Consider the following 19,310-nt stretch of genomic DNA (forward strand, 5'->3'; position numbering starts at 1 on the left):
CCATATGTCTGATGGGAAAGCCAGACAAGAAACATAAAACAGATGATAACAATAGCTACCACTTAAATAGTAGGAGGTCACTTATGTGCCAAGTACTCTTTTCAGTGCATTATATGGACTATTTTATTTAATCCTCACTATAAGGCATTATTATCCCTGTTTTACAGATGAGGACAGTGAAGCTCAGAGAGGTTAACTAACATGCCCAAGTTTATATAGTTGGTAAGTAGCATGGCAGGGATTAGAATCCAAGTAGTCTAACTTTAAGAGCCTGCATTAACAACCACTAAATTATATTGTCTTCTGGAGTGATAAATGGTATGATGCAGCAACACGTGGAGCTGTGGGACTATATCCGGGAGTAAAGGTGGGGAGGGGAAACAGGTAAGGTGGTCTAGGGACTATGAGACCTGAGTCATCAAGTCAAGGAGTATCTAGATAAAGTAGGAGGAAGGGCATTTCCAGTCAGATGGAACTGTGTTTATGGAATGGGTGCATGGGTTGGGAAGGTGGGAATATCAAGATGCTGACAGGGCCTAGTTGCTAAAGTGCTTAAGGAGCTTAGTCTCAATACCATAGGTCACAGGGAGAACACAGGGGGCCAAGCGGCCAAATATTTTTCTCGATGGATGATTCCGTCAAGAGTATAAGAAGAAAATTGGAGGGAAGAGGGATTGGGGTCATGAAAGAAAGCTACTGCAAGGATCAAAGCAAGAGATGTTGGGGACCTATCTTGCAATGGCCATGGGGAAGGATCAGAGGTGAATATGAAAGGTAGTTAAGACACAAAATCGATAGGTGATTAAATGCGAGCACACTGAAGAGAACTTCCAAGGTTCTAGCATGAGTGGCTACCCAAGTGAGCGCAAACAGAAGAAGGATTCACTTCTCAGGGTGTGGAGTAAGGAGCAGTTTAGAACGGGGTGAACAAAACAAGATGACACATTTCACTTGAGCTCCTTTCCCACCTCAATGAACCACTCAGAATTATGTCACATGATTTGGCACCTCAGCAAGTCCTTTTTTAGGTTAGGTGGTGTTTAAGAGTGTGGACTCCATTATTAGATTGGCCAAGTCTGAGACCCTGCTCTGCCACTTATTAGTTATGTGATTCGAGGCAATTTCCTTAAATTGTACATGTTTCAGGAGTTTTGTGATTTGTAGCATACTCTAATCTAGTCTAATAGTGGTGATGCCTCTTTTGGCTCACCCAGTAGTTAGTTTTCCCTATTGTCTCACTACGATTTTTCCTGATGTGTGCCCTCAAGGCTCAGACCATGATACATCTTTCACATACTGTCTTTCCAACCTTACCACACCCCACCACAAGACTGGGTTTACCCTTGATGCTCAATGTTGACATTTGGGTCTGTGTTCTGAGTGAAGCTTTCTTGCCCAAGAGATAGAATGTCAATTCTATGTCCCACCTGTTCTAATTTCACTGGGCTCCTCCATTCAACACATTTTTTAGGGAATCCCCAGTATCTGCAAGGCACATTTTATGATAAGGATGAATCAGAAAAGGCAGCTGATGGTCCAGTGGAGAAGATAAGATGTGACCATAAATGACAAGTATAAGACAGAACATAACATGGATCTTCATGGAATGGATCAAGAGGGTGAAGAGACTGCATCTAGATTGGAGGTCAGGAAAGGTTTATTGGAGAAAGTGGCTTTTGAATTAGACATTAAACACAAGAAATATCTGGTCACATGGAACCGAGGAACACAGGTATTGAGTGAGGAGGAAACTTCACAAGGAAAGGTATAAGAGTGGGGTAAGATTTTCGGAAATCTGCCAGAATCACTGTGAGCAGGGGGACAGCATAACTTGACAAAGCAGTTCAGATGACTTAAACACGCTTCTCCCTTCATCTCCACCCCATGAATGGCTGTTATAGGGGAACAGAAGCCACTGAAACATTTTGGACAGCAAGTTTGGGAGTACAAGTTTCATTTTTGAAACATCACTTTGGCTACAGTGTGGAGGATGGGTTGGAGTGGTGGCGCCAGAGGCAGGGAGGCTGAGGAGGAGACTCATAAAATAGAGCTATAGAGGCCTGCACCAGGGAAGAGGCAGTGGAGAGAGAGAAGAGAGAATGTGACCAGGAGAACGTAAAGATGCAGATTCAGAAGTATTTGGTGATGGAATTCCATGGGTTTGGCTGATGGAATGTGAGGTAATGCCTGTCACTAAGATGGGGACACAGGATTAGGACACAGGATTAGGTTGGTGGGTAGGTGATGATTTTGGTTTGACCATAAAAACCTTGAGGGATTTTCAAGGTAGATGTCCAGGGGCAGATGATACAGGGCACTGGAGCTCTGGCGAAAGAGGGCTAAAGCAGAAGACCCTGCCCTCCCAACCCCTTTCCATCTTCAGGCCAGCAAAACTACAACCACCATGTAGACCTGTGCATATGGAGCAGTGGCTGCACGCAGGGAAGTGTCGTCGGATCTTCCTGGGGTGGGGGGCTTGAGGGAAGACTTTATGGAGGAGGCAATGCTCGGGAGTCCCACTTGGAAGAACTTGGGCTGAGGGTTAGAAAGTAATAGGAGCCTTGTAGGTGAAGAGAAATGTCTGGACATTTGATTCAGGGAAACAGTATACACAAAGGCAGAGAATAGTAGAAAATGATATCTGATCCTGGGTCACCTGTTTCCTGTTCCAGGATTCACTTATTTTCTACCAGTCTCCATGGACTGATAGAATAGATGTTAACAGCATAAGGTTTGGAGTCACAGAGCCTGGGTTTGCATTTCAACTCTGCCCAAGACCATAGCCAACTCATATAACCTTTTTGAACCTGAGTTCTCTCAAAAAAACAGTAGCATCAAGAGTCCTACCCTACTATGATTATTCATAGGATTAAAATAAGAATACAGCAGCAATTTAAATAGAAAATGGACAAATTTGTTAGGTCAGAGTGTGCGTATTGATTGCAGCACTGCCTTTAGCATATTAGTGATGGGTTTGGAGCCAGCTTGGTACAGTTGATAGTCATATGTGAGATGAATGTCCCTGTAGACATTGTGCATTATAAGCCTTTAGGCAGGTACAGGAAATAAAGCCTGTCCCAACCATTAGCTCATTTGACCTTCAGAATAGCCCCAGGAGATTGGCTGCATCTCACAGTTGAGAAAGCAAAGGTGGAGCTTTGTTAAGGTGCTTCTTCAAGGTGAACAGTAAATAAATGGGGCTGTAGAGATTTGGATCGAGGTTTCTGCTTTCCAGTCCATAGCTACAAGACATCTGTACCCATTAGACTGGGAGCTACCAGAGGGCAGGCACAAATCACAGAGAATCAAAGTATAGCCAGAGATGCAGAGTTATCTTAAAGTAGATTCTCATATCTCCAACTCAAGACACTCCAAATACATTCTTGGAAAAGTTACTATTTGGACAGACAAGGCCTGGTTGGCAGAAAGTTCAAGCTGGACCAGGAAGACCTGGGCAGAGAGGGAGGAGGAGAGGAGATGGGGGTGGCTGGAACCATGCATAGTAACTAACTTTGAAAATATCTCCCTAAAAGTTGCCCAGTTCTCACTTGAAAAGTAAGAAGGAAGAAGAGATTAATCTAAGATCCAGACAACTCTTGGGCTGCAGATCTACCAAAGGATCCTGCTTAACCTGGCTCCAGTGTTTCCCCATGCACAAGTGCACGGCTACGCCTTAAGCCTTGAAAGACCATGCTCAGACTCCCAGAAGTGTGTCCTATGGGATAAATTGGACTATATGAAGCTTGTGGGCATATGCACATATGTCCACATCCCACAAACAAACATGAAACTGCAGAACTTCTCACATGTGAGTGGCCAATAAACACTGTCAAACATCAGGATACACTGGTTAAGGCACTAAGGCTTGAGCTCCCCACCTTAGTTTGCACTGCAGGCACCAAGTGCCCAAGAGTATTAAGCCAAGGGACACAGGGGTGGCTTAGCAATCCCTTGACTGCCCATTCCTTTGGGAGAGGATGCCCAGCAATTCTAAACGGAGGAGACCAGAGACGATGACCAGGACTGCAATGCAGAGTTGGTGATGCAAGTATCTCTCTATTTCAAGACTGACAGGGTGCTCATGAAAAGGAAGTATGTTCTATTACATAATGGAATGCAGGAACCCATTCTAGAACATTCCGAGGTCTAGATGTGATCAATAGAGCCAGGAGAAAAAGATGGAGCCATTATCTAGTGACAGCATAAGGATGAATATTTTGCAGTGAGTTTGGCTAAAACCACACTGATTTTACTCTGTCAGGGAGGGGCACTAGGTTCCCTTCTTATAATGCTCATGTAATCCTCTGTATCTCCATGTAGCCCTGATTCTGTATGGTCCTGCATTCAAAGAAGCCCAGTCCAAACAGCCAAGGGTACTTCAAAAAGAATTCTAACCTTACATCTTTTACGAACTGTGAAGGAATCTTGTTTGAATTGCCCACCAACATATCATACCCCTTTCTGTAATCTTTCATTTCTCAAGCTCCCCTCCACCTATTACAAAACATCCTAGCAGCAACAACAGAACATCCCTCAGGCTTTGTTGATTTTTTTCTGTCTCTTCTCTCTCTTTTCCTTCCCAGTCTTCTGACTGTAAACTGTTTTAGCTTCTTTCATTAAGCCCTTCCCTTGGTTTTCTGTACCTCTAGCCCATTCTCTGCCTGCTTTATAGTTCAGTATTACAAAACAAAACACCTAACAGCAAGAGAAAGACTGTCTTTGGAGAGTGACAAGGAAGCCCTAAGGCTAATGATGAGAACACTTGAAGGGGAGAAGCTAGGGACATCTTACGTGTATTAGAAACATTTGGCCGCAGCTTTGGGGAAGACTTTGAGCCGGTTGAATCCATCAGGAACAGAGAGGACAGAGAGCCACCATACCCATGCTCATGGAGGTTAGGGGAAAAACCAGCTCAAGCCCGGGTTGGGGGGCATGTGGCTCGCGTTTTACTTCTGAAAGCTCCTGGATCCAGGAACTAACTCTAAGTCCTGACTGGGACACTGAAGAGATGCTGACACCAGGATCGTGAGTTTTGATGATTTGCCTATTATTTGGGGGTTTCTTTTCCTTTAATACTTCTTCATTTTAGGTAGCTGTGGACAACATTGTGGCAGTAAGTTAGCGAAAGAATCAACTGACCAATGAACTTTTCCCCACATTTATATATGCGATTGGGGTGAGAAGAAGTAAAGGACTTCACCAAGCCCTTCACTGCCCTTTGGGGGCATCTCTAGACATCAGAAGACATTGTAGGTTAGTGGAAAGAGTGCAGGCTTATGTTTAATTTCTCTCTTTCTCCCCCTTTCTCCTCTTCTCTTCTCACTTGTCCTCTCCCCTCCTCTTCTCTCCTTTCCTTCCTCTATACCCAACTCTAAATTATTACTCTCAATTATCATTATCAACTAGGTCAGCAAAATGTCTTATTTCCTCCAAAAGATACTGTATATGCAAACACTGATCAGCAGCTCCCCCCCCCCCCCACCCGCCTCCACCACCCCAACACTGAGTTTTGCCTCTCGAGGAGAAATGGTGGTCATGTGATGACTATTGGTTGGGTCTGATGGATGATTTTGATAGAGTTGAAAGATGATGAAAATACACGTAAGAGGCTAAAACCACACCAAGGACTCACTTTACACTTGCTCCCACCTTGGAAATAGAAAAAAAAAAGCCCTTTCCTCCCTCTTGAAAAGTCACACATTTTAGAAATAGCTGTTGGGAAGGAAGTGAAATTTCTTTGCAAGCTCACAGACAATAGTGCTGTGGCTTAAGCCAGGCTTTAGAAAGAGGAAAATTGGAAGAGCATATCTGACTTACAAATCAGTGGCAAAGAATGAGAACATTTCAGGCCTATCAAAGAGGAATGCAATTCTATTAAATTGGTTACTTTTTCCAGGTAGGCAGTCTCAAACTCACCTATGCCTCCGATCTATCTCTGACTCTAAGAAACTTGATCTTAGATGGGCAATGTGCTTACTGCACCCAGAGAAATCAAATCTTATGTTCCACTTCATCTAACAGCAGCTGAGTTGTCACTGAGACATAAACTTTGGTCTTGTTTTATGGATGAAAATGATGATATGACAACGCAATGCTGTCCTTAACCCCTTGGGGGCTCTTGATTCCCAGTGTTAACATAGTACCTTCCCTTCCTCCTAGACACTTCAAACAGAAAATCAGTAGCTAGATGAGAAGTTTAACTCTTTAGTCTTTCTGCTGAGAGCCTGAGGAAAGGAGTGATCCTGTTAGACCAGAGATGTCAAGAAAGGACAAGGTCTGGCCAGAGAGAGGACTGGTTGATTCAGAAGAGAGAGATGAGAGACACAGAGACATTCTGGTGCCCAAATGGCTAAGAGAAGGCTGACTGCTTGTGTAGTGGGAACCTCAGTATTTCTGACTCACTGATGTCTGGAAATGAGGACATTGTTTCTTGGTGTTTTTTTTTTTTTTTTAACTTTCTGCATTTATATTCATGTGTCTCCCTAGGTAGAAGCTGAAATTTGTCTTTGAGGCATTCTGTCCCTTTGTTCTAGTAGGGAACAAATTTCACGAGTACTTTTCATCCTACAGTTGGAGGCAAGTCCCTGGTCCTTGTTATTGGGCTGGTCCTGAACTCTGTGAGTAACTAAACCCAGAGCTTCAGGCTGAGGTCTTGAGTAGTTGGTCTAATAATGCACTAGGCTCTTTTCCTTGAGGGCAGGGCATGTTGCAGCACATATTAATGTAATGTGGATAGATGTTTTGTTTGCACTGGCAGACTGAGGAGTGGGAAGGTGGAGACCAAGACTGGGGCCCTGGCATTGAAATTGAGAAGACATGGAGGTGGGCAGCAGGCATGGAAACATGGTGGCAGCCCAGGAGCTAAGGAGAGGTGGGCAGTAGGACTTTCCGTTTAGAGGAATAACCTAGGGTCAGCGATAGCCGATATTCATCAGCTTTCCTAGACGAATATTTCCTTTCCCTCTCTGCAATTCCCTTGTGTTATCCTTAAGCCTCGTGAATGCCTGATAAACAGAAGATGGCAGTGTAGGGAATCTTGGGGATAAGGAAGGAATCTGCACCCTGGCTTTCAAGAGCAATGCAGTCTAGAGGAAACACATGCAATATGAGGAAACTGTGTTAGTTGACCAGAGGTGCCCAGGGAGACATCCTGTGGAGAGGTAACAAGCAGCAATAATCCAGCTGGGAAGGTTTTGTGGGATGTGGAGTAGGAAGGAGCCTTCCCTAGGGACTATCACAGCATTGGAGGCTTTATCCCTGTCATGCAGGGGGCAGCCTGGGATGCTGCTGCTTGACCAAAGGGAAATCAAGGATAAATGGAGGTGAGAAGGGTAAAGCATTACTTTGCTGCATCTATATTTCTGGGCTCATCTGTGTTCTTGGGGCTCCCCAGTAATCTTGATGACATGACCAATCACAACAGAGCAGCTAACTCTGAGAAGACTCATGATACATGGGATCCTATGGAACATCAAGGTGACCCAACCATACGGATCACTGGCCCCATAAGAACCTCGCCATCTCAGGGCCACTCACCACGCAGGCAGTACACAGCCTTCAGACACCAACACAATGAGCCACAATTGACCCTTGTATTTCAGGACCTCCACAATCACATCCGGAGGTCTCTGCTTGGAAGTGATCAACAGAGCAAGGACTTGGCCACACACCAGCGTTGGGCCCAACTGGGGTTTGCAGAGTCTGCAGGGCGGCAACAGAGACTCACCTCCTTTTGATGGTGAGCATCACGCCCAGGAGAATGATGATGAACATGAGGAGACCAGCGATCACGCCGGCCATCTTCACAGTGTTGTCTACCTGCTTCTCTGGCTCCACGGTGTTAGAATTCTGGGTGGAGGCACCTTGGAGGGGAAAGGAGAAGGAGAAAGATGTTGAAAAGGCTCACACGGTGTGAGACAATAATCGTAATGGCAACGGTTTCTATTTATTGAGTGCTAACTATGTGCCAGGCACTGTGCTAAGGGCATTATACACATTGTCCCAGTTAATCCTTTCGAGAATTAATCCCTTGTGGGGCTGTGGCAGATGAAGAAATTGAGGTGCAGAGAAAGTGAGGTACCCAAGATTACACAACTGCTGTGTTGGGGCATCCTTATCCTGCAGTGAGATGAACTGGAAGGCTTTATCCCTCACATTGCTTTGTCTCTAGGATCAAACCATGGAACTACAGCTTGATTCTTGGGTTCATGGAATTATTCCAAACCCTGCTTTATTCTTTCAGGTAAATAGTGAAAACAACATGTTTATGTTAACACAATTAAAATCACTGGATTTTAAAAGATAAAAACAAAAAGTTTTTGTTTCATGCCTTATATGAAACATATAATGGGGTAGAAATTTACTGTATTAAAGGAATTGCCTTGGGTTCAGAAGACACTTATATATGACTAACTCCATTTTTAGAATTTAATGCTGATGCTGCGTGCTCTGCTGGGAGCTAACTCACTGACTCAGTTCCAGGTAGAGGAAGGCAGGGAACTGGGCACTTAGGACACCCTCAGCCCCGTGCTGGGCCACTTCATGGATCCAGCTTGGTCAGTCCTCACAAACATTCCAAAAAGTAGATACTGATTCTCCCATTTGATAGATGAGAAAGCCAAGGGAAGTTGCTAACAGTCACGTGGCTGACAAAGGTCAGGGTCTGGATTCCACAGGTTTTCTAAGTCTAGGCCTCCGTAATCAGAAACCACAGATTCAACTTTCGAGTCCTCTAGTCCCTCAATCCTCCTCCCCCCAAACAACGAGCTCGCTAACGCCACAGCAAAAGTAAGCAGCCCAAGAATGCCTATGCCCTACCTCTTCATGCAAGGTACCAGGGATCAAAGGGGACTTCTCACTCCAGACACCTATGTGAACACTTCTGGAGAATGGTCCAGGGGTCACTAGCACCCTAAGTGAATTTCTTCCTGCTGCTCTTCATATTCCCAGTAGTGCCATGTTTATGTGAGACAGCTTAAATCCAAAGAACCTTTTCCTAACTCATCCTTACTTTTCTACCACATCAGCACCAGCTCATACTTCATCAGAGATCACATCTTCTCTGGTTGCCTGTGCCTCTGGGAGAGCTGCTCTCTCTTCTCTAAATTCTGATAAGACTCTGTAACACTTGGTACATACCTCGATGTACTGATATTATTAGTTATTTGTTTCCCCATTTGTCTCCTTCAGTGGTCTGCAGGTTCCTTAGGGGTGAGATTATGCTTCCTTTATCTTTGTTTCAGCATGTTAGCACAGAGCCTGGCTCTTAATAGGTGTTCCTTTAATGCTTGCGGTTGTTCAATGTTTAGCTGAAGGGATGACATCTCTGCCCACACACATTTGTTCTCATAGAACCAAACTGAGTTTCTCTTTTTTCAGCCATGTGTTCACAGAACTCAGCTTATTTGAAGGGATGCTAAAACCATAAGCCATGATTCTCATTTCCCAAACTCACTGATGTTTAAGAACAGCCCTCCAGCACAATGATGCATCCCCTCTTCTTGTTTAAGAGTGTCAAGTGCCTCCTCTATCAGAGCACTTTCCTGAAACTCTCTTGTAACTTAGACAAGCTGGGTTCACTTAGCCAAGTCTCCTGAGTGAGAAGGCAAGTCTTCAAGAACAAGAAGTGTATCCTACGCATTTCTCTAATGCCAATTATTAGCATAGGCCTCCCTCCTTGTGATTGTTGGTTAACAGATGATTATTAAGTTATATAAAGGTGAGCAAACCACAGATTTTGCTTCGTTTATTCATTAATTCATTTGTTACCGAGCATCCATGTGCTGTGTGCCAACTATGCTGTCTAGGGGATCAGAGCTCCTTCTCCTGGAAGGACTTACGGACGAGGGATTTTATTCAGTTCCCCTCGCCAGCTAAAAGAAAGACCAGCTCATCCAATCTCAGAGCTGTCCGAGCAAGCTCTGCTTATCTACAGCCCAGAGAGGTCCTGGAGGAGTGAGCCAACCACCTCTTCAGCAGAGCTGATCTCACATTCCAGAGAAGAAGCTGGTTTCCAGTAGTGGCCCACATGGCCCCCATTTCCCAGTCTGGAGACATGATTTCTGAGATATGGTGAGTCCACTGCACACCAAGCATAAAGTAAGCTGAACACCTCAGACCATAATTTCATCAATAGTGCCAGAGGCTTTTTACTCAGATTTGGAGGAAGTGTTGGCTCGGGAGCACTCACTCATTGGTATAGCTGAATTTACTTAACGCCTGCTATGAGATCTCATTCTAGAGACTGGGGTACAAAAGCAAAGGAGCTCTGAAGAGGATCTTATTACCGTAGGAACACTGTTATTAGCTTGATCTAATGAGATTCACACTTCATTCCTTCAATAAATAGTCACAAGCACCCACGAGATGCCAGGCACTTGGTGATACAGTGGTGAGCAAACAGGCACAGTTCCTGCCCTCAAAGAGCCTACAATTAGCGGGGGTGGTGCTCAGGGGACAGGATTAATGAACCAACAATCAGTAATAGTAAGCTTTCAACTCTGTTAAGGATGAGAACAGAGAGGTGTATGCCACTTGGAAAGTGCATAATAGGGAAGTGAATCACTTCCAGGAGGAAGCGGCTAGTAGAGTGAGTTTCAAGGGAGGACAGGGTATAACCAGGCAAAGACAGCATGAGAGGGCTATATGGAAGCAGCAGAGGAAAGAGCACTGGCTAAGGCTATCTGCTGGGGGCAAGGGGCCTGGTGCATTCAAGAAATGAAAGAAACGTGGAGTAAGGAGAATGAGAAAGCAGGGAGAGCACGGTGACAGAAGCTGGAGAGGGCAGCAGGGGCCATTCCATGCAGGACATTATAGGCCAAGATATGAGAGTTCTTGTTCTTTACCCCAAGAAACATAGGGAGTCATCTAAGTGTTGCTCATAGAGCAATGATATGGTCAGATTTGCATTTCCAACAGATCATTCCAGCTTCAATATGGAGCCAAAGTGGATTGGAGAGATGAATTTTGAAACCATTGCAGGCACCCAGGTGGGAGATGATAGTTGCTTGGACTTAGGTGATGGCAATAGAGACAGAAAGATGCAATAAAAGAGATAACTACTTGAAATAAATATAAATAAAACCTATTGATGGATTGAATACAAGGAATAACTTGTGACTACAAGTCTTTGGTTTTCATAACAAGGTGGATGATGGTGCTGTTTAGAGGCTCAAGAAACAATTGAAAAAGAACAGCTTTAGAGGGAAGATATGTGTGTTTGGTGCAATTTGAGCTTGAGAGATACTCTAGAGAAGTAGGCAGTTAAAAATGCAGGTCTGGGGCTGGCCTAGTGGTGTAGTGGTTAAGTTCACGTGCTCCACTTCAGCGGCCCAGGGTTCGCAGGTTAGGATCCTGGGCGTGGACCTAGCACCACTTATCAAGCCATGCTGTGGTGGCATCCCACACAAAATAGAAGAAGATTGGCATACATGTTAGCTCAGTGACAATCTTCCTCAAGCCAAAAGAGGAAGATTGGCAACAGATGTTAGCTCAAGGCCAATCTTCCTCACACACACACAAAAATAAATAAAATGCAGGTGTGGAGCTCTGAAAAGAGGTCTGAACTGGAGGTAAAAATGTGTGAGTCATGTGCACACAGATGGTATCTGATGCATGGGGGTTGATGAAGTCATCCAGGGAGAGAATAAACAGGGAAGAAGAAGTGGGCTTAGACAGAGACTTGAGAGCCTGCAGTATTTACTTAGTGGGTAGAGGAAGATACAGCTGCATAGGAGACTGAGAAGGAGTGGCCAGACAAGTAAGGAAAAAAAACCCTGGAGAGTATAGTGTCCTAGAGCTAAGAGGAGAGAGTGTTAAGAGAAAGAAGGGATAATCAATGCTGCTCCTGGGATAGAATCCAGCTGCCTACCCAAAGGAAAGTGAAGATCTTGGATGAATGTTGGAAAACCTTTCCCAAATAAATTTCAAGATGTTTCTAAGCAGAAACATATTCAGTTCTGGCCATGAGCCAACAATGAAACATACTTGATTCATGGGGCCATCTGAAAGGCCAGAGCACAGCACTTTAGACAAATTCAATGAGTTCAGCCAAGAGGCATCAGAGCTGAAATCACAAACTCTATACACTAAGGTTGTTAGGAGGAGACATGCTTGGCTGGTCCACCCAGACTCCAGATACAAGAAAGTGCACATGCCCTGGGCTGTGGCACATCCACCTTCCACTTAAGCACTCTTTAAGGGCATTTGCTCTGGCTGCTGGGGATTTGTGCCGCTGTTCATAAAGGAAGTGTGCTGACAGTGTTCAAAGCTGACATTGGTAGAAAGGAAATGGCTCTGGGACCAAAGGCCAGACAGCATTCACATGTGGCTCCTATATCTGAGAGGAAGATGAGAGGGACAAAGACAGAGGATGAGCTAGTCTTGCTCCTGTTGCAGTCAGGAGTGCATCCATGAGGCTCAGATTGTAAGTGCTCAATGGAACAGATGAGAACATGCGATAGGACTTACAGGAAAGCACAGAGGGGTTGGCTAACGAGGGGGTCTCCTAGCAATGTGGTCGGCTGTCTCAGGCAGGCACTGAGCTCCTCATCAAACAGAAGGTCAATTACTAGTACTTTTTAAAAATATAGCTTAAGGGGCTGGCCCCGTGGCCGAGTGGTTAAGTTCGCGCGCTCCGCTGCAGGCCGCCCAGTGTTTCGTCGGTTCGAATCCTGGGCGCGGACATGGCACTGCTCGTCAGACCACGCTGAGGCAGCGTCCCACATGCCACAACTAGAGGAACCCACAACGAAGAATATACAACTATGTACCGGGGGGCTTTGGGGAGAAAAAGGAAAAAATAAAATCTTTAAAAAAAAAAAAAAATGTAGCTTAAATGTACTGATCCATTACTGAGTGCCAAGCAATATGCTAAGCACTTTTCATATATGAAGTCATTTAATCTTCACAAAACTTGACATAGAAGGTGCTAGTTTTATTTTCCCTTTTATATAGATTAGAAAACTTCACAAAAGGGTGAAGTGACTTGTCCAAGGCCATGTGAGTTTCAGAGGTGGGATTCTGTGTGCAGGGCTCATCTCCGTATCACTACAATGAGCTGTCCTTGATGGAGCAGTAGTTAAGGAAATGCCAGCACTAGGTCACATTGAGGGCTGGCCATCTGACTCACTGGCTGGAAATCCAAGGGAACTCTTCAGAAAGGGAGACTGGCAGTCCTTCAGAATATGGTAGCCACATTACTTTGGCCCTACGCCCACATTTTCCATGAGAGTAAACTTTGTATCAGTCCCTAAAAAGCTCTGTTTCTGGCCCTGGGTGACTTCTGTCTACTAAGCAGGGATTGGGAGTCTGAGAACTGAGAGAAGCGGGAGGGATTCAGAAGCATCCTCTTCATCTCTGCCCTCCACTGGAAACCAAACTGAGAATTGTCCACGTAAATCTGAATTGGCAGCTAGGCACCAGGTGGCAAATTTATCCAATTGGAGTAGCTTCAAGGCTCTACTTGAGTCCCCTGTGTGATGTAGTCATCAAAAACAATCTTGTGAACTCAGCCTGCACTGACAGGAGACTACTGTCTCCAGCATGAGGCTGCATGCCTGACCTTATGCTTCAGCCAGCTGTGCCCTCCAAGCAAGCTCTGAGCCCTCCCAAAGGCTGAGCCAGTCCTCTCAAAGCAGCTGTTTCTGCCTCCCTGCCCTCTACTCGTTCCAGGAAAGCTATGCCCAGCTCAGAGTCCGCATCTGGTGTCCAATGTACTACCTACTCACACTTGCATATGGAAAACTGGTGCCCAAGGCATGGCTCTTGGTCTCCTGAAGTCTTCTCCCCTCCCTCAATATTTGCTCCATACATAGGCCCAGTCACCACGTTCTATCCCCCTACCATCTCCTCCCATGCTACCAAACGACCATCCCAGTTTATATTCGCCAGGGACTCCTGACACCCAACACAGGCAATGCTCCTCTGCTCAACTCTACACTAGTCAGATCACTCTGGTGAGGCTTGTCCAGTTGTGTATCCTACCTTCTGGAGGGACCTCCAGGGTGAAGACAGGCCAAGAACCTTATCAGTCAAAGTGTGGTCCAATGACCAGAAGCATCAGCATCACCTGTAAGCTCATTATAAATGCAGAATCTTTGGCCCCACTCCAGATCTGCTGAGTCAGCACCTGCATTTTAACAAGGTCTCTAGGTGATTCAGGTGCACATTAAAGCCCAGGGTCATTGACTTTGGAGGAGTGGCAGTCAGAATGAGGGTTTTTCAACCTTGAGAGGGGAAGATTCAGATGAAAGTTAAATCTTGCCTTCAAAAAGTTGAAAGGCCATTGTGGAAGATGGAATAGATTTGGTCCCTTTAATTTTAAAGATTAGAGGTAATATCAGTGAGTAGAAGTAACAGGACCAACACAAGAAAAGGTTTTAATGTGGGTAGAAGCACAATGTTGGCCCTTTTCAATGCAGCATTATGATCTAGAGAGGAACACGAAAGCAGTCACGATTCACAAGCCCTGTTTCAGAGTTACCCTCCCTTTTATCTGACCACTGTCTCCACCTTTTCTCACCTCCTGGGCTTCCTGGATGCTTAACCAAGTCCTCAATCTCTCACTTTCATGGGATGCGACCTTTCTTCTCTGCTATTGACCCTGCCTCCTACATCAACTCAGCATCCCTTGATTCCAGTGATAGTCATGCTCTGCATGAGAGAAATCCTCCCTGTCATCCTTAGAGCCATGGACTCTCATGGGGCCTATCTCCCAACCCCTAAGTAACCCACAAAGGCAGGAGAATGTGCTACCAACAATGAAAGGTGCTATCTGGGAACTTACTGTGGTCCTTATCAAGCAGAAGCGACTACGTGACTGCTTACACCCCTTCTGATGTTGAGGTGCTTTGGTTTTATGAGATCCATCAAAAGCAATGGGTTTCGAATCAGAAACATATGAGCTTGCATCCAGACTCCATCACTAACTGGTCATGTGACCTTGACCAGTTATACAAAGGTGTCAAGCCCAACATGATTTGATTTTCTCATTTGTAAAATAGGGAGTAAGTGCCAAGTTCACAGGGATTTTCTAAGGATCAAGTGTAATAATGGGGGTGAAAATGCATCATAAACTCTGAGGAATTGCTCACACATGTGGCATAATGATGGCATGACCTTGGAACTGGTTCCAGGGTGGCAACAGGGTCTTTAGTGTCTATAAAGTCTGAGTACACCATGGGTGCTGGGGTGAGGCCTCCTTGCAACCTACTGCCTGAGTTCATCCAATCCTTAGGATGAAGGCAGGCAGAGCTCCCCGAGTGATTCTCTTAACTTTCCTCCTCTAGGCAAGGCCTGTATCAGGCTTCCATCTGGATGACTCAATGGCCAGCAATAACATAATTTGGCAACAAGGGACTAATGATTCATTCTCAAAGTGCTCCCACTGGCTACAGGCCCACTTCTATAGCTTTAGTTCAGAGAAATTCCCCTGTAAAGATATGGAGCAAAAATAGAAGTCGCAGATAAAGAACAACTAATTGCAGTTGATAAAACCAAATAAATCCCAGTAGATGCATATAACCCTTGCTGGTGATCATTGCTGATGGTAAAGAAAGGAAGCTGGCTCTCAGGGACACAATTTCTAAAAGCTACACTCTTTAAAACACATGATTGCCTCTTAGCTATCCAAGGGCATATTATCCTCAAATCTTACTGTGCTGGCAGTTCACCCCCATCTACTTAATGACTTCTTTTGTTGAAGAGTTTTGTTGTCTTTACTTTGGCTTTGTGTGCATCTGGCGCCCAATAGGGAAAACCTTTGAAATCCTGACTCTGAGCCACTACCTCTATGCCAGTGAAGGTTTTAAGCATTGCAGGCATCTCTGATTATGGTGGGTGTTGCCAAGAGGAGGCAAAAAGGAAAAGATGAGGAAGCTGGGCAATTTTCTGGCTCTTCTAAAGTCAGGTATGCACCATATCCCTCCTTGATTTTGCTGGAAGCGAATTCTCAGAATGGTAGGCTATTTTTAAGATAGAATTGAAGTCCAAGATAGGAAAGAAGTTGGTAGGAGAGCATCTGGATACTTCATTAGATTCAAGCCTCTAGACTTTACAAATTGCATCCCAAGGCATTGAGAGCTTTTGTAATTGTGATCATGAACTACTTTGGCAGTCTTTGAGGAATGAAATTGTAGTGAACAGGAGGGGTGCGAGAAGCCTGGGGAGAAACAAATGCTGTTGCTGACTTTTTTTTTAATGGAAAATTGTGGATTCCAGATATTTCACACAAGTAAGTGTGATGTTGATAAAGGAAAAAATATAGAGAGGGGATGATTAAATCAGATTTTTTTCCCCTTACCACTTACTAAAGGAGGGAATAATCACTAGAAACCAGCACAGGCTCCACATCAGTCAGCATCCAACCAGGAAAAGGGAAACTGCTCCAAACATTTAAAATGGAGCAAATTCATCAGAGTATTGGTACACAGGGATCAGGAGAGCACGGTGAGGCAATCCAGAGAGTAGCAACATCAGGAGCCATTACCCAGTCCAGACTGGAGAGACGAAGGGGCGGTAGTGGGGTCATTGGAGCCCAGAGGTCAAAGTCACCCAACAGAATCTGGAATTCTGGTAGACCTCACGGATACTTGGAGCCATGGAGCAGACACAGTCACTGCCAAAGAAGGGGCCTGAGGACAAGATGGGGAAGGTTTCTCCTCCCTCTGGCTCTCCAATTCATGTCTCCTATTGGCCAATCCCAGACGCCAGTTGACATGAGCTTCAGGAAACACAGCCTGCAGGGGTCACCTGCACGTCCCGGCACAGCAGGGGAAGAGCGAAGGATGGATGTGAGGCCAAACAGGCCAAGGGACAGCATGAGCTTCCTATAAACAAGTGATGCTAGGTTCACCTCATTGCCACTTTTGAGAGCTGTCTGGACTTGTAAACCAGGAGGAATGTCCAGTACTATGTCTTAACTTCAGCAACGTCAAGGCCAAGATGGAGAAATTGTGGCTGGCTTCCAGAACTGCCAGCTGCTAAACTGGGTTGTATACAGAAGATGGCAACAGAAGAGTCAGGATACCTGACTGCATGTGAAACAGTAATGGTATTAACAATAAAGAGGTGACGCATATTTAGAACTTTTACTACAAGCCCGGCTGCCGTATTTAGCCTTTCACATATGTTGTCTCTTTTAATCCTCTCTACAACCCTATGAAGCAGCTTCTATCATTAGACCCATTTCAGAGATGGGGAAAACTGAGGCTCAGAGAGACTAAGGAACAGTAGCAAGTGGTAGAGATGGGATTTGAACCCTCGTACGGAGTTTATTCTTTTTAAACCACTATAATACTCTGCCACTTCTCTAGTAAATAGGGGGAGACGTTGCTAAGCAGGGAGAAATGGTTGTTTTTTTCAAATATCTTGAAGAAAGAAGCAGACTGGCAGTTAGGGGATCTAGAGTCTTATCTTGACCAGCCAGATTACAATGCCTTTGTATTTGTGCCTGTCCCTGCTGAGCCTGCCACCTGCTGTACCATGCAATTCCACTTTATACCTGCTTGTCTTGAAGATTATCTCCCCTCTTGCCCTCTCACCGACATATCATATTCCACTACCTAAGGGATTGATGAACATGTCATGTGAATCTTGTTATATGGGCCAAATTATACAGACTTTGCTCAAATGATATTTAAACTTGACCTTTTTAACTTGAGTCCCCTCATCCTTTTCACTTTCCTTGTATATCAGCCACCATCTCCAAGCCCTTAATACATTGAGTTTAGTTTTATTATTAATCTCTGGGTTTTCTGTATAATACCTTTCCTCATATTTAGCAACCAAAGAATCCCTTATAATTCCATAGGGAGACAAGTCTTGCTCAAGCTTGGGTGACTCTTTTCTGCTTTATTTCCAATATGCTTTCTTTGATCTCACAATGACTAATTTTTTAAATCACTGACGACCCCCCCGCACCTCAGAACAGTGCCTCCCTCGCTAGATCTTGTTGATAATGGAGTACTTGAGAAGGATTATTCCATCATTCTTCTAAGTGACATCACCTAGAATGTTTCTCAAGTAATAAATAAATTGCCTCAATTCATCATATGACAGTAATTGCTTTTAGCCAAGATTTAACTCAGAGTCAATGTCAAGTAGCTGGAAAACACTACAGGGACACAGGTTTTTCAAAGATAACTCTACCCTTGCTGGGGAAAACCATTTAATAAGCACTGAGTTAAGTGTAAAGAAGATACAGATTTCTAATATCCCAGACTCCCTCAATATTACCCAGCCAGTCCTAAGAGGTTGGAATTGACTTCATCACAGACTATAAGAGGAAAACTGCTAAATATTGCCGACAGAGGTTGCCCTCTTTTTCAGCTTTAAATGGAGGTTAGCACCCCCGTGAGATGGGAATAGCTTTAATTGATTGTTTGAAAGCACATTGGCCACTCCAATAAATTGCTCCTCAAATGCTGATTCTGCTTGGTCCCACGCATCTCTGGAATCTGTGTTTCCAGGTGGACTTTGTTTTACACAGCAAATGCTCTTTGTAGTCAAATTCTAATTCAGTCATGTTACTCACAGTAGGAAAGGTGGCTATGTAAGACCCTTATGGTGAATCTCTTCTGGGTGCAAGAAAACTCCTTCATACTAAAGTTTTTTTTTATGCATTCAGAATTTAGCATAATAGACATTTATTTTTTTATTTACTTTTTTTGAGGAAGATTAGCCCTGAGCTAACATCTGCTGCCCATCCTCCTCTTTTTTTTTGCTGAGGAAGACTGGCCCTGAGCTAACATCCGTGCCCATCTTCCTCTACTTTATATGTGGGACACCTACCACAGCATGGCTTGCCAAGTGGTGCCATGTCCACACCTGGGATCCGAACCAGTGAACCCCAGGCCACCGAAGTGGAATGTTGAGAACATAACCGCTGTGCCACCGGGCCAGCTCCAAATAATAGACTTATTTAAAAGCAGTCATGCCCAATTGATGCCAGGCATTGTCATTATTGCCACATCACTTGTAAGGCATGCTGTTTCAAGGGCGTCAACATTGGTGGGCTAAGAATCCCTTTATACCTCCCCATAGCCTCAACTGCTCCATCTCATGCCCATGGGAAACCCATAGCATGAGTGCCAGGACCCTAGCCTATGACCAGACTAGGACTATAAGCTATGGCTAGAGTGGGCTGCAATACTGTCTAAGAAACCAGAAATGGGTGCACTTTGTAAACTAGTTTATGTGTCAGACTACAGTTAAGGGTAAAGATCAGGATGTGGCTAAGGTAGGGGTCAAATCTAAAAGAGGGATGAGGAGCCAGCCTGTGGCTGGGGTTTAGGAATGTTCTGCTGGTCAGT

At 44.7% G+C, this 19,310-nt stretch overlaps 1 protein-coding gene across 15 annotated transcripts in view; it reads right to left on the minus strand.

The window, feature by feature from the left end:
• PTPRT (protein tyrosine phosphatase receptor type T) overlaps nucleotides 1-19,310 on the minus strand; it is a 1,011,807-nt gene that overhangs the window by 147,849 nt on the left and 844,648 nt on the right. For all 15 annotated transcript variants that reach the window (XM_070485956.1, XM_070485943.1, XM_070485942.1 and 12 more), the window contains one exon: nucleotides 7,727-7,862. In XM_070485956.1, coding sequence (XP_070342057.1) covers nucleotides 7,727-7,862 — 136 coding nt within the window. The remainder of the gene's footprint in view (nucleotides 1-7,726; nucleotides 7,863-19,310) is intronic.

The sequence above is a fragment of the Equus asinus genome, chromosome 15 (genome assembly GCF_041296235.1).
Source record: "Equus asinus isolate D_3611 breed Donkey chromosome 15, EquAss-T2T_v2, whole genome shotgun sequence".
Lineage (NCBI taxonomy): Eukaryota > Metazoa > Chordata > Mammalia > Perissodactyla > Equidae > Equus > Equus asinus.